At 38.1% G+C, this 24,933-nt stretch overlaps 2 protein-coding genes across 2 annotated transcripts; one reads left to right on the top strand and one right to left on the bottom strand.

Moving 5' to 3' along the window:
* Window positions 1–436: 436 nt before the first annotated feature.
* Window positions 437–16,141, bottom strand: LOC135629106 (phenylalanine--tRNA ligase beta subunit, cytoplasmic-like). The gene is made up of 19 exons (XM_065136280.1): window positions 15,952–16,141; window positions 15,809–15,864; window positions 15,607–15,710; window positions 14,955–15,084; window positions 14,690–14,805; window positions 14,514–14,580; window positions 14,027–14,068; window positions 12,738–12,779; window positions 12,451–12,527; window positions 12,058–12,184; window positions 11,786–11,953; window positions 10,349–10,477; window positions 10,113–10,223; window positions 8,556–8,690; window positions 7,156–7,230; window positions 4,335–4,442; window positions 2,531–2,617; window positions 2,364–2,447; window positions 437–705 (listed from the first exon to the last, which is right to left on the bottom strand). Exons 1-19 carry the CDS (start codon window positions 16,007–16,009, stop codon window positions 637–639), a joined length of 1,785 nt encoding a protein of 594 aa, XP_064992352.1. The 5' UTR covers window positions 16,010–16,141; the 3' UTR covers window positions 437–636.
* A 1,593-nt stretch (window positions 16,142–17,734) lies between these two features.
* On the top strand, window positions 17,735–24,474 carry LOC135629105 (probable glucan 1,3-alpha-glucosidase). The gene is made up of 6 exons (XM_065136279.1): window positions 17,735–19,481; window positions 20,193–20,466; window positions 20,548–20,683; window positions 22,988–23,198; window positions 23,298–23,504; window positions 23,841–24,474. Exons 1-6 carry the CDS (start codon window positions 17,880–17,882, stop codon window positions 24,207–24,209), a joined length of 2,799 nt encoding a protein of 932 aa, XP_064992351.1. The 5' UTR covers window positions 17,735–17,879; the 3' UTR covers window positions 24,210–24,474.
* The last annotated feature ends 459 nt before the right edge of the window (window positions 24,475–24,933 follow it).

Raw genomic sequence — 24,933 nt, 5'->3', positions numbered from 1 at the left:
AAAACCAGACTAAGTTGCCAAGGAATGATTCTACCAATGGTTGAGGGTTTGGGTGCTAATGGTAGAATAAAGTATCTGGATTGAGACTGTAGGGAATGAGACAACTCATGTAACTCAGGATGGCATCCCAAGATTACTTGTTCCGCCATGCATGAATTTGGAGTTACTTCCACCTGGAATCTGACTTTGTTCCATGACCTGTGTTCCTGTGCTATGTGAGTGAATCTTTGCTATTCCAATATTCCCACTCCCATAAAGATATGGAATCTACAAGTAACAGATTGGATTCTGTGCTGATAAAAAGTGCCATAGATCACAGATTGCAATATATCTTGCTAATGCTTTATGGTACCGTACCAATCTAATAGATTACAGTGGAAAAGAGTAACACGAAATGTTTGTAACGTAGACAATAAACCTTGAAAGAACACTGCAATAAAGCATTCCAAAAATTACCAATTGCTAGCAGTCAGATTGGCATGGAAAGTACTATTAAACATAAAAATTACATGCATTCGACTGTAATAAGACTGGAGTTTGTCACAAGTAATAGTATTGACTCTTACTATTAACTGAGATAACTCATCGTAAAAAGAATGAGCGGATCATGTCATTTTGTACCTTAAATACTTTACCCTACAACAAAGCTTGGATGTCAATCTCCAAGAAAGAGCAAGGGTCTGGAATACCAAATTTCTTCAAAACCTGCAAAATATTATACCCACATACATCAATGTTAAGCATACATACTCTGTAGTAACTTCAGGAAAGGAATATCAAACAGAATATAGTCACATGCTTTGTATGCCTGCTATTTGCCAATGCACTAGTGATTGCTGGAGCATAATGTACGATAAATGTAGTGTAGCACTATCGATGCATCGAGGGCCGGTATTGTCAGTAATTTCAGTATTATAAATAAGATCAACTACTACAGAAGTTGACAAGCCAATGGAGAGATGGATACAAAAACCATGGAGTCCACTTGAATCTAATGACTGTCAGTCCAACATCTATGAAAAATTAGAACAAAATAAAATGTTTCGGGTCGACAAACCATCTTCTCATATTAGTAGTCAATATTCATCTGAAATATCTTTTAAGTGAACTGAAGAAAATATGTGGACACATTACACACACAAGAAGTATATTAGGAGTGTCAATACATAATACACATCAAATACAGTGACTCATCCATCCTGAAATATCTTGACCACTAAGAAGAAAATAGTTACATAATAAACCACCATTTTTAATTCTGCTGCAAGAATCTGCTCCATCCAGTAAAGAAATGAAATTACTTGGAAGAATTTAAAATTATCCCTCTATTACCAACAGATAGGTATGTTAATTCTCCCTATCATATATCCAGATGTAACAGTCTTGTATTTCATATTCAAATATTCTTTTAGCTTCAGAACATGCATCTACAAAATATAGCCTCTTAATCACTGAAATGTTGCTACAAGAGTTTTTACAGGGTGCATCTTGTTAGGAACATCCTAGTGGACACTGACAATCCGTTATATTCACATCAACTAGAGGTAGTGGTTTGCTATTAGGAGACGACACCACCTAACATGGTAAAGCTTAATATTCATTTCACCGACACAAGAATACTCCCCCAGCTACCTAGAGCACCCTCCCCATTTACTGGGCTTGGAGAAAGCGATGTTTCATGATCAGAACATTATGCACAATGGGAACATTGTAATGCCATTTACATAATGAGGCAACACAACTGCCATTCACTAATTAAAAATCTTCTCTGTTTGCGTCCTTGATGTGTTCTCTACTACTTGGTGCTTAATAATTTTGATCTTAGTACAGCTTACTCAAAATGACTTTTAACTCACTTTGCCTCTTTATCTAGAGGATTAGTCCTGCAATCTGCTCAAATGAACAGTTAGAGTAAGACATGGACCTTAGCCACTAAATGGTGCTTAGATTGGGTTCATCAACAAAAAACACATGGCAATAATATTAAACTTAAAAAGCATGTCCTGCTTATAAAAATAAAGCACCGTAAGCTGGTGCCAGAAGAGAACCTAAAATTTTTGACATATTATGTTATCCAAGGGAAAGTTAACAAGAATAACATCACTATCTGAGTTTTCATAAACTAGAAGGCAAGAAATGAGAGCTTAACATGATCCTAATAACAATTTCATATCTATGTAAAGGCCAGATGCAGAAGTAAACAAATCATGATTTCCTGATTATCTATAAACTATTTTGTATGCATAAATATATATACACAACCCACACACAAAGAAAAAGATAAATAACACAACGGAAAATTGTAAAAAAGAATATAGCGCACTGCAGATATCAGTTTTCTATGTAGGAATTCTGCAAAGTACCTCAGGATGAACAATCCCAAAATTGCCTATTTGTTTTCCATTCAATATGATGCTGCATTGTCTATTTGGAAAATATTCCGGTTCCTTCAGTGACCAGGTAATCATATAATTAGGAATCTCAGTGATGGCAAAAAATGAGAATGATAGGGCATAAAGCACATCCTTACATCAGAAGGAATAATATAATTTTCAGAAATTTGCAGATGAGGTGCTCTTACAACTTTCATGATTCTTTCCACCAATCCCAAAATTTCCTGCAGAATGAATTTAACATCGTTAGTGTGCATTATAATTCCTTACCAAATCATGCTTGATAAAGATATAGTCACTCAAACAAACAGAGAGCTCATAATGTGAAAAGTAAATAAATCATTAAAATTAACAAAATCTGTTACTATATTATATGCAATATAGCTAACATGCAATTTCATCAGAGGTACTTCAATAATGAGAGGCCAACTATATCTTTACATTATAATACAACCTTCTAGCTTCATACAATTTGGTCCTGTAATTAACTGCCTGTATAACTCTTACTTGTGATCTTTTATATGAATATTACCAGGTTTCGATATGCCATCCAGAGAAGGTTAGCAACATCGATACAGCAATATTTTAATTTGGCCTATCAAAAGAATATATGTAGCACACGTGTATTAAAATTGGCAATAGCTTATCTTGGTCCACACTGACATCACTGGTCTTCCATCAAAACCCAAAACTGGAGTTCAGCCTACAGTAGGTTGATATTCAGATAAGCCAATAGATCTTGAATGGAAACAACACATATAACACCGGTTTAGTGCACGTTGCAGGTAGGAAACGATCTGAATGGATTTATAAGGGCTAGATGGGTCTACTACCAATAGTTTGGGTTTAAGTATTCTGAGTCAATGGTTCACGTGCTACAAAGTTAATGAGTCAAGTTACAAGTCAGTTATCCCATCAGGGTCAGGTTTTTTGGCTTTGTTTACAAGTTTGTTATATAGTTTATCAACAAATACTAAAAATATTCCAATATGAGATAACGCTGCCAACATTTTTTCAGAAAACATTCATACACTCTACTTATATTGGATAGAATATGTTGGTTAATTACCATTAAAATGAAAGAAGGAAAAACAAGCGATGAAGAAATAGGGATTTTGTGACCATGGGTTCCGAAAAGTGCTTAGGAGGTCAAGCCATAGAGAACAGAAAAAGAAAAAAATATTGTGTAGCTGACAAAAGCTCAAACTTTAAGGGACATTCACATCAAAACAGAATGTTGTTATGCAGATATCAGAAATCAGACCTTAGGCTTCTATTCGCAATCATAAATAGATTTGAGACCTGCAGATGTGATGCAATTGTTATAAACTAAAGAAAACAAATGTTGATGGATGGGATGAACTTTGATTTAATTCAGCCAATAAATCTGGTGGATTCTAATGAAGCAGGTTACATGTATGTTTCTTGTTCATAATAAATATGAAGTAGAACAGAGTATTTACATGGTATGCAAAAGGTTACATATGCATGAAAGTGAAGGTCCGTAATTTTGCAAACAGAGGCTTGCATCAGTAACACACCAGCAATACTGTGCAGGACATGAATCAAGCTTTGCTTCGTGTTAAGAACTGGTCACGAAAAAATTAATAGATTACCTTATAAATTCAACTACAACCTGAGCAAACATCAGACCAGCCCATATTAGATTTACTACTATTAGGATAGAACATCTTATCCCATACATCAAAGATTATTTATGCCATAACATATATTTCCAAATGAATTTAATAAATTAAAATTTCACCTTTTTCATTTACAAAAGAAGCAATCATCTTAAGTGGCAAAATCTAATTTAAATACTAAAAGCATTTAAGAAATTAATCTAAAGAACCTAAAAACTTTAATTAATATGCAAGACAAACTTTCATCCATTTACAGAAGGGTTTGACAATGAAATGCTTTTGATTATATGAGATATACCTCAAAGCCTGAGGAAACGTTGCAATACAATGCTGCAAGTCGACGGTTATTTGCTGCACCAACATCACGATCACCATCCAAGGTAACAACATCACCAACTTCAAAGATCTAAATCAAAACCAGAGCTTAGGTTCGCAGTCAGAGTACAGCAAATATATATGGTTTGTGATCAAGGTTCGCCATACCGATGCGTACCGCCCGGTACGGGCGGTACGTACCGGTCCGAGAGGCGACCGGTACGCGGACCGCCCTATACCGGGCGGTACACCGAATTCAGTATATATCGGGCGGTAACGGTCGAAATTTCGACCGTTACCGCCCGGTACCATTCGGTAACGGTCGATTTCGACCGTTACCGCCCGATACCACTCGGTAACGGTCGAAATCGACCGGTACCACTTGGTAACGGTCGAAATCGACCGTTACCACACTGTAGCAGTGCTACAGTGCTCCAACGGTCAAATTGACCGTTGGAGCCCTTTCTCCTCCTATTTAAACTAATCTTCTCTCCCCTATTTCATTATACTCTCTTAAACTCTCTCTCAAACATTTCTTTTCTCTCATAAACTCTATAAAACAACGATTTGTGAATTCAATCGAGGTAAATTTGGGAAGATTAAGAGGAAGAACTTTCTAATCAAGAGGTATGAGTCAAACTGCTAGAGGAACTACCGATACCCAACGGTCACACTCGTCCGCCCAACGTGCAAAGGCAAAGGGGAAGGCAATAGCATCAGTTGCATCGTTGGAAAGAATCGAGTCGGGCGACGAGACACCTTCACAATCACATTCTCTTTCTCGTTCGGTCCAGAGACATGACAGCAACACGGACAGCAGTGCCTCAACAGATGATGGCGGTGATACCGGGCAGTCGTTGGTCTCGTCTGCACAACTTGAGGGTGGTGAATGGACTGAGGAGCAATATTTTACACATGCCACTCAAGATTCAGATCATGGAACTCGACAAGGTACTGGTTAAGTTTATGCGCGGAAGGGAAAGGAGAAGGGGAAGGGGAAGGCAGTGGATGAATATGAACAAATGCGACAGAGCATACATGATATAGACACAGAAAGAGACTCATCGTATTCACAGCCATCGTATTATGAAGAATCATATGGGCAACGACAGTATGGTGATAGTTGGTCATCCTTCTCTGAGCAACAGCATGATACAGAACAACACCAATATATGCCTCAAGAGCTGCCTCGGACAAATATGATTTATGACGATCAATCTACGATCAGTATCACATTGATGCATCAATGGCATACGGTGTATCAATACACTATGTCATGGGATCAATTTCATGATTGGGTCCAACAAAAGTATCATATTGATATGTATCGGATCGAGGACCCCGATCCACCACCCGTGGAGGCCCGTCGTTCGTTTTGGTGGTAGAATTAACAATCAGGTATATCTAGATATATGATTATTTAATTCATTTGAATTTTAGAGTTTATATTGTAACAAAATAGTCTAACAATTCAACTGATTTTTCTATAGATATTTCAATCTATAACGAGCTGAAATACGAACCTCGAACAAGACTACCTCAAAGCCCGAAAAAGATATGTGATGCTATTTTTACCAAATTTACATTGATTTTGCTAAACTTATACTATTACTATATTTATTTGTAACTTGAAAACTCTATCCTAACTTTTTTTTTAATTTTCAGGTATTTTCGGAGGGATAAATCGGTGAAATCAGGTGTACCGAGCGGTACACCTCGGTATACCGCTCGGTACGCCGTACCGTACCGTACCGAGCCAGCGTCGAAACGCCGGTACGGTACGGTTCGGCGAACCTTGTTTGTGATTATAACGGACTCAAAAGATGTACAAGTTCATGCAAGAAAGAGACCAGAGTTATTAGTTACATGCAAAAACACAAATAACATTCTATCCGCAGATGTTCTCCAAGACTATACTCAGTCAATTACAAAGGATAACTGTTTCCTGTTCAAAATGCGAGAATAATAAAATCATAGATGCAAACATCTGAATTAGCATTTTACCCCCTAATATTGTAAAGAAAAAAAAGACTTGGATAATGGCCAAATTTCTAAGCCTTGACATGATTAGTTACTCACAAAAAAAGAATTAATAAATTGTCCATGGTTACGAGTTCAAGCACAAATCTTAAATAATATTTGTGAAGTCTCGTGGCTAGTAACACAACATGTCGAAAGGAATTTTTCATAAAATTCTAATCCTACAATAGCTATGGGGCACCTTCATCCTTTACAATTAACAGCAACAAATTGGCAAAAATTCATATAGAACACATACAGCAGTCTTTATTTACCAAATATCACAAAAAAAGAAAAGCTTGCTTCTAGTCATATGAGAAGTGTTTCATCATGAAACTGGAAAATAAATATCAGCAAAAAGTTAGTGAACGAGTATTTTAAGAGAAATAGTCAATATGCCAGCTAAGTAATCATAGATGGACATACAACAAACACGAAGTAATCAATTGACTTCAATTTCTATCCTGCCATGTGTCAGATATGTTTGAACCATGGTACTTCTTTCAAATTACAAAATACATAGCATGCGCTAGTTATGTTTAATCCAAATGAAAATTCCATAATTGAGAGTTTGACAAGAAACAATGCTATATCTAAAGGATTTTCTCTATTCAATTAGCCAATATCATCACTAATCCAGTGTCTTGACAATATAAAAACCTAACAAATTCTAACAGCTCAAATTACAAAGAAATAATTGAAATGGAGGGATATTCAACTCAGACAAAGGTGGTCCAGCAAAACATTAGGCCACACAGAATTTTTAATAAATTTTCAGTATGTACCTTTATGGGTCTTGGGTGATCTATGTTATGCTTTAAAGTCTTTAGCAAGCATGACATGAGACTTGTTCGAACAACCTGCAATAAATTCCAAATTAGCAATCAGATATATAAGCAAAATATGATACAAAACTATAAAGAAAGTAACTACTTAGGAGCTAATAAAGTAATCTCAGACCACACTGCAAAGGTTTTTGACATGTCATGCATTAAAAGATGAAAAAAGTATAGAAAATAGTACAATATATTGGAGAAAATGAGTGATTTGTCTGCATCACTATTGTGTAAGATATCAATCATGAATAGCATTCACAACTATATGAAACCCAATTGCTCCTGTAGTTAAAAGTCCACAGTGCACACCAAAATAACACAGCTGTTCATTGGTCTGCAGGTTATCATAAATTCAGAGTAGCTATATGCTGCTGCAATTTCACAAGACAGTAATACACAGTTATTCCAAGATGTTCCACTTTTTTCTAGAAAAACCTCAAAGTTCATGCACCTTTTCCTATATTTTTCTACCGCTGAAATCATCAATTCTCATCTTTATTCTTATGTACACATTAAAATCAAGGCCTAAGATCAAGAAAAAAAATAAAGAAATAAAAAATGTTGATCTTTAAATTTAATATCTAGATTTAATTAGACATCTTAAGCTAGAATGTGACAGAAAGTCTTAGTTTGCCAATGACAATGAATTATTTTATACTATATAAAATGATATATGGTCCTGTTACCCGGGAGAAAAACCTGCAACTTTTTAGTTTATTCATGAAGTAAAGAAATAAGAAAGTGATATATAGGCTCAGAAAGTCAACTGTGGAATAGCAAATCACATGAACCAGGATAGGCAGATTACAGGTATCATACACCTGAAAGGCCCCTGGGGCTAAAGCAAAATTCACCAAGACTTTCGACAATCGATTCATTGTTTTAATAACCAATTAAGAGAGAAGAATTAACTTACAGACTTCATCAACATAAGAGAAAACATGACCTCATGTAGAAAAAAGGTAGATTGCTTCAACAATTATAGATGAAAAGAAAAACAAGCTTGGACAAATTATCTGGTGATGAAACAGATATTAAAGGTGGTAGCAAAACTTGGAATTTTATAAATGTAAGAGCAGAGTTCTTCAGACAAAAGGAAATAAAGATGTAAAAGCACATAGGTATCCACGAGACCCTAAGGTTCAAGTGAGCTGCATTGGGTATGAAGGAGTCCATTCAAAGATGCATACAAGAGTAGATAATAATCACATTACGAAATATGACTGGTTGGTCCAAAAAGATAGACAGCGGTAGATTCTAAGGAACATAAGGTTCACATACTATGGACAAATTCTACAAATAAATGTAATTAAAAGCAAAGCATTAGTTACTTAATGTATAAGTTAAACCTCAAAGTCAGCTGAACGAGGATTTGAAATGATAACTGCTTTATCTCCATCATCCTTCCGCCTTAACATTGCAAAATTCTCCTCATGTGAGCACAATATCCAAGTTAGCACTTCCATGTAACCTGCCCTGGCAACCTACAGAAGATGGAAATATGTTTAACATTAATGTTATGAAAGCCAAATCACTTTGCATGGGTGGCTTAGCACAGGAAATGTACTAGAAACAGTTATTTAAATAGTAAGCTTAAATAAAAAATTATTTGCCAAAAAATACAATTATTTTAAGACAAATAATAATGAGAAGAATCAATGGATGACTCGAAGAAGTAAATCCGTATGGAACACCATCTAGAAACTTTAACAAATTGTCCTAGAGGACCTAGACTACCCAGGTTATGATATTTACAAAGTTCAAGACATTGTATTATACACATTGTTTCCATACTCAAAAGCAGAAATTATAAACCAGTATGCAGATGTTTTCTATTACATGAAAGATGTACTACCCCAAAAACATATTGATGTAAAACCTGCTGCTGCATTCATTAATAAGTTATCGATAATTTGATACAGTTAAAACTTAAAAGTACATGACTGGAATGTTGGTAGCTTCATCTTTAAGTAGAAATCCAACTGCTGGATATGTTCCACATACTTGAGCAATTTCTTTAAACCCTAGAAACCTAAAGATCAACACCAATTCCACTGAGTTTATAAAATACACAATAACATTATTAGACTTGTAAAGAATTTCTTTACAAGTATCTGAGGTGATAACATAACCTAGAAGTATGAATGCAACAAATGCCTCAACTAGCTAAAAAAGACAACAAGAATGATACATAATACTTGTTCAATTTCTATTTAAAAATGTCCAGGTATTACACATATCAAGTTTTAATGTGGTAAGTTACAAATGTTGGCAGGTACACAATATGGCACAGCACTGGCAGCAAAGTGCTTAATTATACCACATGCCACTTATCAAATAGTCAGATGACCAATAATGCATGTAATATAATGATGAAGTGTGCCATCAATGTGCTGTAGCAGTGGCCAGGGTGTACCAGAACAACATTCTAGATCTTGTTACAAAGATCCTGAATATCATCTAACGACTCATATATTGGTATAATATCTAACGGATCAGTATGCTACATGGGTACAATACAAAACCATGATAGAAGAAAAGATACAAAATGTGCAAAAGATCAATATTATTCTGGTACTGTTGGTATATCACAGAGCAGCACAAGATTTGATTGGTACATATCGGTTGATGTGCTCGGCATACACCAGTAACTGAATCCATGTACATATATCCATATAATGTGCTGTTTCAATTCTAAATCAGCAATTTGCAAGGTATGCTGTCTGTAGTGGTATCAGAATATTTGACCATTGTTAGAAGCAGTTAAAGCACAGAACTAGTTCGTTCACATAATGGTAGCAATAACAGCTATAATCAGTCAGCTAATATAGGTCTTAAACAAACCTTAAACACATATTTAGTTACTTTAAGTAGTAACAAGATTACAACATGAGTTCTATGCATACCTCAGCTCTGATTTTATCAGAAAAACAGTTCAATGGCTGCCGACTTCCTGTAGTCATGCATTTAGGCTTCGATTTTGGAATGTTGTTGTACCCATAAGCGATAGCAACATCCTTTAAGTACAACAGAAAAAGATTTATAAGTTAAAAAAAAACTAGCAAAATTAACCAAAAAGAAAAACTTCAATCAAATACTATTAGCAAGTTGATAATAATTACAAGATTAGGTAAAACCCCACCTCCATCACATCACGGGCATGTAGAATATCACTTCGAGTGGGAGGTACAGATACAAAAATTTTACATTCTCCACCAGTCAATGAGGACTTCTCCGCTTGCAATTGCATTTTATTTAATAAGGTTACAACCTGCCACATTTAAGTGTTTAGGATTGTACATCTCCAAAGTTGTATATGAGAATGCTGTTACCAAAAGTAAACATCACATAATTATCGAGTATTATCACATATTTAAGTCTAATTATTTGAGTCATTCTCATAATGGAGAACAGATTTTTCACTGGTTTGCTAATCACAAAACAATAAAGGGACAAAGATGAGTTAAGGCTAATGATGTCGAGTGATAAAGGCACAAGAAAATGAAAGAGCCAGATAACTTGTGTGTCACCTATCTTACATGCCAATTGACAAGCTATAAGTTACTATCGAAATCTACAAAATGCTGTATAGACATCAGACAAAATTTCAGCTACAAGGTTTGTTTATAGTGCACCTTAAAATGAAGGAAAGCTAAATTTCAGGGATCTCAAGTTCATTGATTAGTCTTGAGCATACACGAGTAGCCAAACCAATAGACAACTTTTTTTTTTCAACAAAAGACAACTGTCAAGCTCAGCAGTACATACGCATACTAGCACACTCCTGTTCCAGCATTATGATCATAAAGAAAAATAAAACAAACTAAAAATGTTGTAACATAGAATAAAGGCAAAAATGAATATAGAATACTTAAAATCATGATGATGCTTACATGCCCATCCTCGTGGCAAAAGCACATTGAGAAAATAAAAGAAACACCATAGAAATGCTTGTGCATTTAAATTGGAAACTTTAGCTCATACTCTTGAAATAGTGGATCTAAATGTACAGTAACAAAGACTCTTTCTTGACCAAGAATAAACAATATGCTATAAGACTGACTTAGAGCATAGGAATGATTGTTAAAATGATAGTGGGCAGCTAAAAAGAGCAATTACTAGCCACTACACAAAGACAAAACTGATTTTAAGCTGTGCAATTGGTTAAAAAAATTCTCCATAACTCAAGTCCCAACATGGTCTGTAAAGAATTAAGCCAAGAAAAATCTGACAACAGATAAAGATTAACGAATTGCCTTGGATCACCTACATAGCACTTACAGACTGAACAAACAGCTGATCTAATTTTTTAAGTTATAGCAAAAACAATTCAAGAGGGTGTCACATAAATAGTATGGTGACATAACAAAATACCATGATTTTGTTGTCAGACACAAGATAAAAATACTTTCAAGGTGCATTTTAACCATTCTGAAGAAAAGTGAACAAGAAATATATTAACCAAATTATTAAAACAAAAAATGTACAAGAAAAGACTACTGGAAAATGATCAGATCCAACCAAGACCATTAACCACATTTGTAAAGTAGATACCACTATAAACAGCAGATATTAATACCTCCGTAGCATCAAGTGAGATACCAATTGGATCAACAAGGTCAGACAGAGGGACTTCCATTTTCATAATTGAAAGATCGGGGTAGATGTTAGACTTGCCATCAGAGTTTACCACCTCAATTGGTTCGATCTCAAATTTATTTTCACAATATTCAGAAAACATCGTCACCTACAAAAATACAAAAAAGCCATAATCATCAGAATCATTCCAACTTCAAGTTGTAATGCATTAACAAACAAACATTAGCTTTTAAATCATTTTTTACCGCCTACCATTGTGTTCAAAACAATCTTAGCCTTTGTCAAATCAGTGGCTGTACATTCAACGAACACATTTTTTGTCTTTAGGCTGATTGCTGAATGTGCACCATTGATAATTGGTGGCAGTGACAGAACAGTTCTGCAGAAAACATAATGCACTAGTAAGAAGCAGGTCAATACTTGTTAAAAAAAACAGACGGAAACACAAAATCACTACGGTAACCCAGCTAATGATAGCATTGTAGTATTCTACACCAAGGAAGTTAATCGAAAGAGTGTGAGAAAAACAAGGATAAATACAAAAAGCCATGAACAGAATTGGTCGCCTGACAAAAAATAACCGAGCAAGTTTATAACCGCTCACCTATAAAAGAAGCATAGTCCCTAGCAAAATGATTGCCTTACCTATTACTGTCATATATCACAGGGTACACAGGAGAATTCTCAATTATGTGCAAGTACTTCTTCAGCTTCAAATCTGACTGCAAAGATGTTTGGAGATATAAGTTATTGGTACTAAAAGCATTTGCATCCAGGGTGTAACAATTTTTTTATTTAGAGAACAAATCATAAATTGGAAGCCAATTGATACATGGTATGCCAAAATAATAAGAAAAAAATTTCAAAACGAAGATCTGTGTTCCCTTTGAGACATATGACCAAGTGAGAATACAATGATAAACAGAACTTACTTTGTAATATTCTAACAGGTCATCGGCCCTGAAGCTTTTCACCTAAAATAGCCAAGGGGAAAAGAAACAAATAAAGACTGTGTAACTCACAAATCTTGCATAACAAATTATTGCTGGATGCAGATAAAAAATGCTTGTATTACATAAAAAGATGACAGGCACTGTTGCACTATTCAAAATGACAAATTACATTTGACAACATAAAGAGCTTCAGGTATGATTACGAAATTAGAAATGACAAATTGCGTATGGCAGTAAGATGACACCGCAAATATAACTTAAAACTTGTATCGACAAGCATTAGAAACAATTGTCATTATATAGACAAGAGAAAATCTTGATCTAGTAAGGGTGACCATTTAAAGTACTTTATACTTGTAATACACTAAAGGACCAAAGAAGCAAAAAGAACTTGGAGAAAAGAAGTGAGGATAGTTTAAGTACACAAATCAATCCTACTGAGGAGAGCAGAATAAAGGAATGGAATTCTTATGCTGACAAGTAAACTAATTGAAACTAGAGTTTATGCCAAGAGAAGAAATATTGCCAAGTCCACGAAAACACTCCAAGCATCCTCTTGGTAGAAAACCTTTAGATTTTAATCTTTCAAAGTCCTACAGTTTGATGCTATTAGTCACAAGATGACAACGAAGATATGGCTTATCAACCAGCTGCATGGTAACTATATTTTAGGGGCGTGCTTTGCTTTATAGACCTGTTGCTCGCTTCCTTGAATATTGTTGTTCTTCTCAAGGAACAAGAAAAACAAAAAATATATACATGAAACAAATCACATAAATGCAAAAAGCAAGAAATGAGATCTCACGAACCAAGTCTACACAGTGTAACACAAAAAACATGTCTGGAAGTTTCGCATTTGTAAGTGCCAATATCAAGTTCCAAGACCGATATAAGGCAATACTGATGCACTCTGAGGAGAGTCAAGAATCTGACGCAAACTCAGCAGTTCTCTGCAGTGAAATGGGCCAATTCACACCAGCAGATACCAATAGCACCCAGTGCCAACCTGGTTATTGAGCACTAGAACATCGTATTCACAAGGCACATGAATATTAAAAGGTTTTTTGTATTAAATCAGAGTACCTAATGATAACTACAATGGCTACTGGCTCTTTAATAATTGACAAATTTAGAAAATGGGAGAAATTGTCATGCTAAGAAAACTTATAATGTATTGCATATTGATCTTGCCAAAATAGCTACAATCAAGCAACAGCTAATACTTCCATCTCTTAGTACCAACGATCATAAATAAATGTGTATGCTACCTGCTTTAGAGGCACAAAATTAATCTCCTGAGGTGGCAAAGCCTGAAAAGATGAAGCAGAAAGAAAATTGTGAGATAATGGAAGTGCCCATACTGAAGAGAAATCAGTGATGCACAACAAAACCCTCACTTGACTTTTCTCTGTGAACAGTAAAGAAGTACAACTCATTAAATTTAAATCCATCATGTCATGCAATCTAATAAAATTCTAACTAGATATTTAGCATCGCAAAGCGGCTAATATAAACCACAAGGATATTAACCTGCAACAGTTAGCACATAACTTGTGGAGTCTACTAGCAAGACCTACTAAACCACAATGGAAATTTAATATTTTTACATCTTTACTTAGTTTTGCTCCTAGTCCACTTTCTCTATGATAACCCCACATGCATCCAAACTCATTATCAACAGTATGGCATATTCTCAATGCACAAAATGTTAGTAAGACACTAAAAGATTAAATATGCATATCTATAAACATTTACCTCATATGTAAAAGGACCCTGTATTGTGTCCAAATCATGAGTCCCAATAGCAACTAAGGTCCTTCTCCTGGTATCAGAAAAAGAACAAACTTTTCACCAGAGAACCAACGCAGATGTCATGTACCAACAGGAACAGCAAGAAAAACAGAAAACGAAGCAAGAAACAAAGATATTACCTACATATATTTTGGTGGAGTTTATCTTGAAGATCAATGAAGCTGTTGTATCTGGCTTCATCAAAGGCTATTCCTCTTAGAATGGCACAAACGACAAACGGTCGGATCAATGAGGTCTATTAAACCAGAGCATCATGTCAATATCCTGTTTTTTTCTTGTGGCCAAATGAATGAGAAAAGGCATTGACATTGAAGCATTTTTATGTGGTGCAACAACATGACACATATACTCTAGGAAGCTAGCTTCAGTCACTTAAGTAATTACCTCAGGTTTAACATGCATTCTAAGCATAGACTTAGGTGGGACATCAGAGATTGTATATAGAGGACTTTTTTCACTTCCAATAAAAATTCTGAGAGCTCGAGCAATCCCTTCGAGACAGAGCAAATCATATCTGCATATGTCAAAAAGAAAAAGAAAAAAAAGAGAAGATGGAAACTATATTATATTCAATATTACAAATAAATCATCAATTATCAGAAATAAATTTCAGAAGAAAGCTACATTTATTTCCATCAGAGAAGCATTTAGTCAAGGACTTTCTATGACATTGGACTCACTTGCAACTCATTTTTATTGAATGCACTGCATCAGGCTATCAGCTAAAGGCTACATACTATATACAGCACAAGTTATAAGCATGACAGTATTAACAAAAAAACATCTTGAACGCACTTCATATGATGCACCATAACTGTCAACGAAAGGTTCTTCGATAGCACAATAACATGATACCATCTTCACCCCTTGAATGTCAATTAATTCAAGATCTAGTTAAATTATCACCCAGGATATTCAAACAATTCGTGTTTTCCATCTAAAATAGCCAAATTAAGTACAGATACCAATTAATCCACATACCAAAATCAAAAGCCAGACACCACACAGAGCCAGCAGAAAATGAGTCCAACGTTACCTATTGGCGGCGACTTCGATTTTGTATATGACCTCCTCGTCCTCTTCGTCAGCATCATCATCTTCGAGATGCTTCTCCTTCCGAATAATTGCCTTCTCCGTAGTCTTTGCAGGAAGGGAACGGATGTCATTTATAGCAACAAACGATACGAAATGCACAAGGAACCAACTTATACGAGACAAGATCAAGACTCGTCGCTCACCACATCGTCGAGCTCGATGCCGAACTCGAAACAGAGGGCTTCGAACTCCTCCTGTGCTGCGATCGCCAGATATGAGAATTAAGCGAGATAGATAAAGAAAGAGGGAAGAGAGAGAGAGGACGGATCGGAGGAGGAGATTTTACTGTAAGTTTTGCCGAGGGCGGCGAAGAGGCGGTCCCTTCCGACGCTCACCGTCGGCATTGGCGGAGCAGGTGCGGTCGCGTCGGCAGAGGAAGGAATGGGCTCTGCGATGAGGTGTGGGACGGCGGCGGAGGCGCGGAAGAAACCCTTAAGAGCGCAAAGCGGAGATGTCACGTGGGCCGCATGTGCCAGAACGACCTTGACGCCCTTTAGCCAATGCGAGGCTGAAGTGAACGGACTCCAGTTATTGACGGACCCGGTTTTTATCGGATCATTTCCATCTAAAGTCCGATGCCCAGATCCGAAGTTGACGATGCAGATGTGAGAACTGGAGAATCCAACGGTTGAGAGAATTCTCTCAGATTGGTGCGGATGTAAATCGAATTATGACATATATTCGATATATTTATTCATTGACGAAAATTCAATTTAATATGTCAAATTCATTAATATATATTTATAGATGTTTAGATATATAGAAATCGAACTTAAATATCTCTCTCTTCCATCATAAATATTATTATTATTACGTGTGTTTTATGAACAATCATCCGAAAACCCACTCCTGGACGAAATTTATCATTATTATTGCAAGAATCTAAACAAATATTTGGCTCAAATAGATTACTCAGCACAAACCATGTACAACCAGATACTATATTAACATCAGCAGATGTACTCTAATCACCGCTGCCTCGTGTCCTCTCCGTCTCCTCCCTGCTATCGACGGCGTCCGCCATCCTCAGAATGGTTTAGTTGGACTGCATCACCCTCTCGCCCGCTTCAGGGTGTACCTCAGCGACGACAGCACGGTGCGGCCGGGGAAGCGTGTCCTCATGAAGTCTGCCACCACCAGCGCCGCGGGCACCAGCACGGGGCTGAGAAAGATGACGGAACCGGCGAGGGTGAGGATGAGGTGACAGAGAGAGGAGAGTCTGCGTCGAGAGAGATGGAGGTCGAAGGAGGGCGCTTTTGTTGTGAGACGTGTGGAAGCGAGGATGAGACGTGGTGGAGAGAGCGGGCGAGGTGGACGCCACCATGGGCTACTGCATGGCGAGGGAGCCGGACACGAACGAGTCTCGTGCGCTCCACCAAGCTTTCTTTTGTCGTTTATTGATGGGGAAGAGGGTGTCCGAGTCGTCCTTCAGACGCGGGTCCCAGATGGGGACCGTTACTTTTCTCCAATAACAGCAGGGAACAAATAGTTAAATATTGTTAATATAAAAACTGAAGTTGTATATATATATATATCCCTTCAAAATGAGTATTTTTCATTTATTTCTAAAAATTATAATGTACATATTCATTTCAAATATTAAAGGGGGATATTATCTGACGAAGATTGTTCTGAGATTTCTCTCTGATTAATCTTCGTTAGTTGACCATTGACTTCGACTATTAGATCATACAATTAATTTTTTGATTAATATTTAGTATTATGATAACAAGAATATAAAATAAATTTCAAATTTCTATATTTTATTTCGTTAAATTTAAACTAGCCAACAATATTTGATATTACAAGTAATGTGCACCAAACGATCAAGCCGGGTTGGGTCGGACTTGATTTGCGTTCAATCAAGATCAAGTTTGGGTTTGGTTTCAATTCAATTCTAGCAACCCGAAGCCCCAATCCGGCCCAAAGAAAAGGACCGGTTGGTTCGGGTATTGCAATCATTGGATTCAGTTAGAGGTCCGACCCGAATCATGCGTGCAGAGTTTGAACCCGTAGATCCCATAGAATCACATCAGAAACATTTCTAAGCACATCGGACGGTCAGTTCCTCTCCAAGTTCCCATCTCCACTGAAGCTCATTTTTCAATACGAGACTACGAACCCTTCTCAGAGGAATAAATCCTCCGGTCTCGCCGCCGTTGTCGTCACCGTCGCCGCCTCTGCGTCCGCATCCGCTTCGGCTGCCCGTCCACCATGGGTAGATTGAATCGCCGATCTCCGGACGCCTTAATCTTTCTTATCTTCTTAGTCTTCTTGGCCTCGTTGACCTCCGCCTGGAAGAAGGACGAGTTCCGCTCCTGCCGCCAGACCCCCTTCTGCAAGCGCGCCCGCGGCCGTGCCCCCAATTCGCTCCCCTCCTTCTCCGTGGCCGACGTCTCCCTCTCAGATGGCGCAGTCTCCGCCCGCCTCGTCCCCGCCCCCGCCCTCCGCCAGGTCACCGACGACGACCCGTCCGCCGCCGACGGCGACGACGCCAGCTCGCGGTCTCTCCTCCTCCGCCTCTCCGTATACCGCGGTGGCATCCTCCGCCTCGAGATCGACGAGGACCCTTCCTCCGCCCCCACCACAAAGCGCCGGTTCCGCCTCCCCGACGTCCTCCTCCCCAACCTCGACGACCGCCGGCTCTGGCTCTCTCGTCTTTCCCCAGATGGCGCGTCCGCCACCTCCTTCTACCTCGCAGACGGCTTCGAGGGCGTCCTCCGCCACGATCCCTTCCAGATCGTCGTCCGTCGCGCTGGATCTGGGGGCGAGCCCGTCCTCTCGCTCAACTCTCACGGGCTGTTCGATTTCGAGCAGTTGAGGGCCAAGAAAGATGACGAGAATTGGGAGGAGAACTTTCGCAGCCACACCGACTCGCGGCCTCATGGTCCTCAGTCGATAAGCTTCGACGTTTCCTTTCACGGCGCCGATTTCGTTTACGGGATCCCGGAGCATGCCTCGACGTCGCTATCCCTCCGTCCGACTAGAGGTCCCGGAGTCGATGAATCCGAACCCTACCGTCTCTTCAACCTCGATGTCTTCGAGTACCTCCATGATTCCCCCTTTGGGATCTACGGATCCATCCCCTTTATGCTCTCGCACGGCACCCGCTCGACGTCAGGATTCTTCTGGCTCAACGCTGCTGAGATGCAAATTGATGTTCTCGCCCCCGGATGGGATGATCCGGCCGCGCCAAACGCAGGGAGGGTCGACACATTTTGGATGAGCGAGGCTGGAGTCGTGGATGCATTCTTCTTTGTCGGTCCAGGTCCGAAGGATGTGCTGCGGCAGTACGCTTCGGTCACCGGGACTCAGGCGATGCCGCAGGAGTTTGCAGTGGCATATCACCAATGCAGGTGGAATTACAGGGACGAGGAGGATGTTGCAGCTGTGGATGCTGGGTTCGATGAGCATGATATACCTTATGATGTCTTGTGGCTCGATATCGATCATGCTGATGGGAAGCGATACTTCACTTGGGACCGAGTGTTGTTCCCACACCCAGAGGAGATGCAGAACAAGTTGGCTGCCAAGGGGAGGCACATGGTAACGATTATTGACCCTCATATCAAGCGGGATGATTCATTTTACTTGCACAAAGAAGCGACCGAGAAGGGTTACTATGTGAAAGATGCATCAGGGAAGGATTTTGATGGGTGGTGCTGGCCAGGGTCCTCGTCTTATCCTGATATGTTGAATCCAGAGATACGAGAGTGGTGGGCTGAGAAATTCTCTTTGAAGGAATATGTAGGTTCAACACCATCATTGTACATATGGAATGACATGAACGAGCCTTCGGTCTTCAATGGTCCTGAGGTAATGTCAATTTGTGGCCCTTCTACGTTTATTAGAAGGGGATCAGCCACTCTGTCCAAAATATACAACATTTACATCTAGTTTCTGCTGTTGACAAAGTGCTTTATGGAGATTTTCTGGAAGGTTAGGCTATGCATTAGGAGCATCGTAGATTACAGAATACAGATTATTGAAATTATAACATTTAAATCAGAATATGATTCTGGTAACTCAGTAGCGTTTAGTTGTTATTTGTGCATGAGTAATTAATTTTGTATGTTCACATATCTAGCCACAGTTTTACTTTGGAGGACCAATTTCAATTTGCAATTGCAGTGAAAGAGGAACGGTCACCTTTCCAGATGATGCACCACATAGTCTTTATTCAACTCTAGTTTTGATTTTCATGCTGATTGATTAAATAGGATGTAAATTAACAAAAAGGAGCATTTACTTGGAAGCTCTATACATCAAAATACTCATGTTATTGTTTACTTTTCGTGTTATTGTAGATTTCCAAGACCTAAGAACTTTTTTCGCTGGATATCCATAACCTTTCCGCTTGAGTTCCACATTAAAGATTAATTTATCAACCATCTTTGTGAAACGACCTTTTCTGTTCAGTTCTAAATAGTAACTAATGTTCAAATTCTACCTTCAAGAGTAAGTTCTTTTTTTCCTTGCAAGTATGTTTAACTCTCTTGAAAAGCAATAATTATCAGTTTTTCTCAGGTAACCATGCCCAGGGATGCTATACACATGGGAGGCGTAGAGCACAGGGAATTACACAATGCATATGGTTACTATTTTCATATGGCTACATCTAATGGTCTCTTAAAGAGAGGTAATGGAAAAGACAGGCCGTTTGTTTTATCGAGAGCTATTTTTGCTGGAAGCCAAAGGTATGGTGCAATCTGGACCGGAGACAATTCTGCAGATTGGGACCATCTCAGAGTTTCGGTTCCAATGATTCTAAACCTTGGTCTTGCTGGCATGTCATTTTCTGGTGAGTAAATTTTCATAGTTGGTTATGGATGTGTATTGCATGTTTACCTGGATGCTTTTCTAAAATAAACTTATGTCACAGGTGCTGATGTTGGAGGGTTTTTTGGCAACCCAGAAAATGACTTGTTAGTCCGATGGTACCAGCTTGGTGCTTATTATCCATTCTTTAGAGCTCATGCTCACCATGACACCAAGAGACGAGAGCCTTGGCTATTTGGGTATTCATGATTACTGTCTTCATCTACAACCAAGATACTATATTAATTGCAGGATTTCTGTCTGCTGATCATACTTGATTTATTTGTGATAACTAAGCTAGTTTTGTTGTACATTCTGTTATAGATATTAACTAAGCAACTGAAATGCTAGGGTTTCATGCTCCTTTCTGTTGCACTTACTTGGAGATTCTCGTGACCTTTTATGGCTCCAGTATTCATAGTCACTATCTTGTTCGGCCAACATGAATACAGCTGATGAGTCAAATGCTTATGGTGTTTTCATTGTCACTTCATGTGATGTGTTATTTTGCCTTCATTATTAACCCTTTGTCTTAATATGCTGTATGCTGCAGTTTGGCTAGTTTCAGGTAGACTTAGTAGAAGGCTCTTTTGTGCCTAGCTTTTAATGCTGTTTTTATGCTTAGTAAAATAATGACACTAGCTTAGCCTAGCCTTGACGTACATTTTAAGCAGGATTTAATCTTCAGGTCTACTGAGGATAAATGATGGAACCAGGTTCAAACCATAGTAAATGGGTTCTTATCCAGTGGCTTAGAAACTTCAAGGAAAGCAGCAGAAGTGTTTAAGCTATGTCTTCAATTAGGGTATAAAAGGAAAAATCAAGGAATGGACCTGAGTGTAAAAAACGGGTATGGCAGGTTCTGCACCGGATCATAGAAAACGGGCTTTGAGGTCGATGCTTTATGGTTTTGGAAGTGGTCAATTGGGTCTGCTGTTATATCAACCAGATAGATTGGAGTGTTGATCCTAGTTATAATATACAGTGGATTAACTTTGTTAGCATTTGAGAGAAAAAAAATTAGCAGATGAGGAAAAGGATCTAAATGGGCAATGCGATTCGGTTATGGTTTAACTTGTATTCATGTTTTTCACAAATAGCAGTGATGGAAACAAAGAAAAAAAGAACAGGGAGAGCAGAAGGAGGGAATAAGAACAGAAGGGATATAGGTCTTCTGGACTCACTTTGTTGGTTGTGTGGTACATAGCATACACTACATGCAGGTAAGAAGAGAAAATGATGAATTTTCAACTCTTAATGCAGCTGATTATATGAAAATTCACTTCTGTTGGCTAGTTGAGTGATCAACATATGTTATAAGCATTAGAAAATCAAATGACTAAGGTTTCCTTTCCCTTTTACATGTGCCATACTTCTAAACCTCTAATATACAGTTCGTTGTTTGAAAGCTAAATCGAACTATGTAGAATCTAATAATAGATCCACACTTTTCAATTAGTCCGGTGCATCCAATGGATAAAGCTTAACCCATGGCTTGATATTTGAAGATAACACAATGGTACACCTTGAGGTGAACCATGGTGGTCTTGTCGTCGCTGCATCCTTAAATGGTGGTGCAAATGGCTTCTATAATCAAGTTGTGCACTATGTATCATTGCTATTTAGATACTATAATATGCACAAAATTGTATTGTTCTGTGAATGATGGATGAATGTTGTTTCTGGTTTGGCCTGGCATTGAAGCCATCTCTTGCTTACACGATTGTCAGATATTTAATGAGATAGGACAAATTCTCTAATTGCAGAAATATGTAGGAAAGGGGTTTGTGTTACTTCTGTCAGCGCTTTGAAGTAAACCATGGTCCCTGTGATAAATCTTGTCATTTTTTGCTTCTTCTAGCCTAATTATAGAGGAATTTTAGAGAGTATCTTCTTATTTGCATGAGTTTAAGTTGCAAGCAAAAAGGTAGAATTTCCTCTTTGCTAATTTTCCTTTACATGGTAACTGCTTTTTAACCTAAATTTGTCTTGGGAAATTTTATACCAAATTTGGACAGTGGACATCAAGGAGACTCCTTGAGTTTCGATTGTGGTTTAAGGATCTTTAAGTAGTACCTAATTGTTTCTTGTAACGAGTAGCAGTTAAAGAGCATTTTTTATATTCAGGGCTTTTGTATGCCCTACATCATGGTAACCAGCTCCTGTGGCATATCTGAAGCTGTCCAATTGCATAACTTTTTTTGTTAAAAGATTTTTGTTATGATTTCCCTTTTTTTTTTTTCTCTATAGACTTGTTTGGAATAATGCCTATCCTTAGTTTGGAGTCATGGTTTGCATAGTTTTGGTTCCTAGTTCTAAAGGCAATTAACTCATAAATGGAACAACTTCTTTACTAATGATTTCTCATGTCTTCTTAGTAGCATCCTAAAATGGACACCTCAGCAACATATCTGTAATGTATCATAGATTTGTGCAGTATATGATGTTTGTTATGGAAATATATTTACACAAAAGTGCATGATTTTTCTGTCTAATCAATGCAGAGAGCAGAACACTGCTTTGATGAGAGAGGCAATACACACTCGATACTCATTGTTGCCATACTATTACACACTATTCAGAGAGGCTGCTGTAACTGGCATCCCTGTTATGCGCCCTTTGTGGTTGGAATTTCCTTCTGACAAAGAAACATATGATAATGGTGAAGCTTTTCTGGTTGGCTCAAGTTTGTTAGTCCATGGGATTTATGAAAAGGTACTCTTGATTTTTTTCTCTGTATGTGTCCTACAAGTTCTTTTATTTGTTCCTTCATTAGTTTTTAAGGAGAATCGATCTTCTTTTGTTGCTGGACAGGATCAAAAGTCAGCATCAGTTTATTTGCCTTCTGGAGCATCATGGTTTAACTTGAGAAATGGAGTCAAGTTTGATGGAGGTGTCTCCCACAAACTGGCTGTTTCAGAGGACAGCATACCCAGTTTCCAGAGAGCAGGTACTATTATACCGAGAAAGGACAGATTTAGGCGCAGTTCCACCCAGATGGTGAACGACCCTTACACTCTGGTATGCTTATTATGAATGAAATGCTCTCTCTTACCTGCCAAATCCTTTATGTGTCCTTTATCTGGTTGGCTGCAAATTGTGATGGAAAAATAGGTTAGTTTACACGAGTTTTAAAGGCTTGAAAACCACAAGCTTCCTTTGCATAGGTTTCTAGTGTCCCTATGATGTTTTTTGCTATTGCTATAGTAAATGCCATAAAGGAAAATATAACATTCTCAAGTTGGAATGATTGAGTTTAAATTTTGCTTCATGTATTGCCATCATGATCTTATCAACTTAGTACACTCTTCAATCTATTTTCTGCAAGTGATATATGGAGCTATCTTGTGTGAGCAGGTAATAGCCCTTAATGGTTCACTCGCTGCCGAAGGGGAGCTCTACATCGATGATGGCAAAAGCTATGACTTTGAGCAGGGCGCATACATCCATCGGCGTTTTATATTCGCTGATCGCAAGCTAACGTCGATAGACATTCGCCCCTCCAACGTAGGCGACAAGAAATTTTCCGCAGATTGCACTGTGGAGAGAATCATACTTCTCGGACTGCCATCCGGCGCCAAAAAAGCTGTGGTCGAACCAGGAAATCATGAAACGAACATCGAACTTGGTCCACTCACCCTCCGGAGGGCGTCGCCCCCAGTTGCACTCACTATCAGGAAACCCAATGTTCGCGTCGCCGACGACTGGTCTCTGAGAATATTATAATGGTGTTGCAGCTAGCGAATTTTGCTGGATGAGAGTTGACATTAGTAGATTTACCTCACTCTCAAGAGGAGAACACAGGTCATATTATTTATGAGCATGTTTTGTGGCCCAACAAATCATTTTCATGGATGCATACCAAGTTGCAGGAGAGTTGACTTTGGCCTCTGTATGCTTCTCTGATACAAGTCACATTGTTTATGCTCGATTATATGACTTATCTGATCTAGTTAATATCAGTATTGTTCAGGTATGAGTTACAAGTCAAGCAGGGTTATGTTCACATCTTTATTCATGCATATGTGATCCTGGAAATTTCCTGTTGGATTTATTGCATGCATATGGATTGGTAAGATGAATCATACTTATAATTAAGGTTTTTAATTTGGTCAATGATCATGGTTTCAGATAATAATCTTATTGATAATTATATTATCAATAGACAGTATTAGTTAGTGTGCATGGCGAAAGAAAAGAAAAAAAGAAGAAAATTAAAGTTGTTTTGATAGGACACACAGCTTTCTCATACTGGACAACAATTTGCGCTTGAATTCAAAGCATTGAAGTCAACCCTTGTCAGTTCCTCATTCAATAGCTAAAGCTACATGTTATCCTCAACAGTGCTGCGGCATCTGCCAGTCAACCCCTACCTACCAAACCTGAGGACGCCTCCATACTTTTCTACGTGAGTTCCACTGATCCCCAAGCATCTCCCTTTCTCTACCTA

This window comes from Musa acuminata, chromosome BXJ3-1, assembly GCF_036884655.1.
Source record: "Musa acuminata AAA Group cultivar baxijiao chromosome BXJ3-1, Cavendish_Baxijiao_AAA, whole genome shotgun sequence".
Lineage (NCBI taxonomy): Eukaryota > Viridiplantae > Streptophyta > Magnoliopsida > Zingiberales > Musaceae > Musa > Musa acuminata.
Note: the sequence above shows the minus strand (reverse complement) of the source record. Positions and strands in the feature narration are given on the sequence as shown.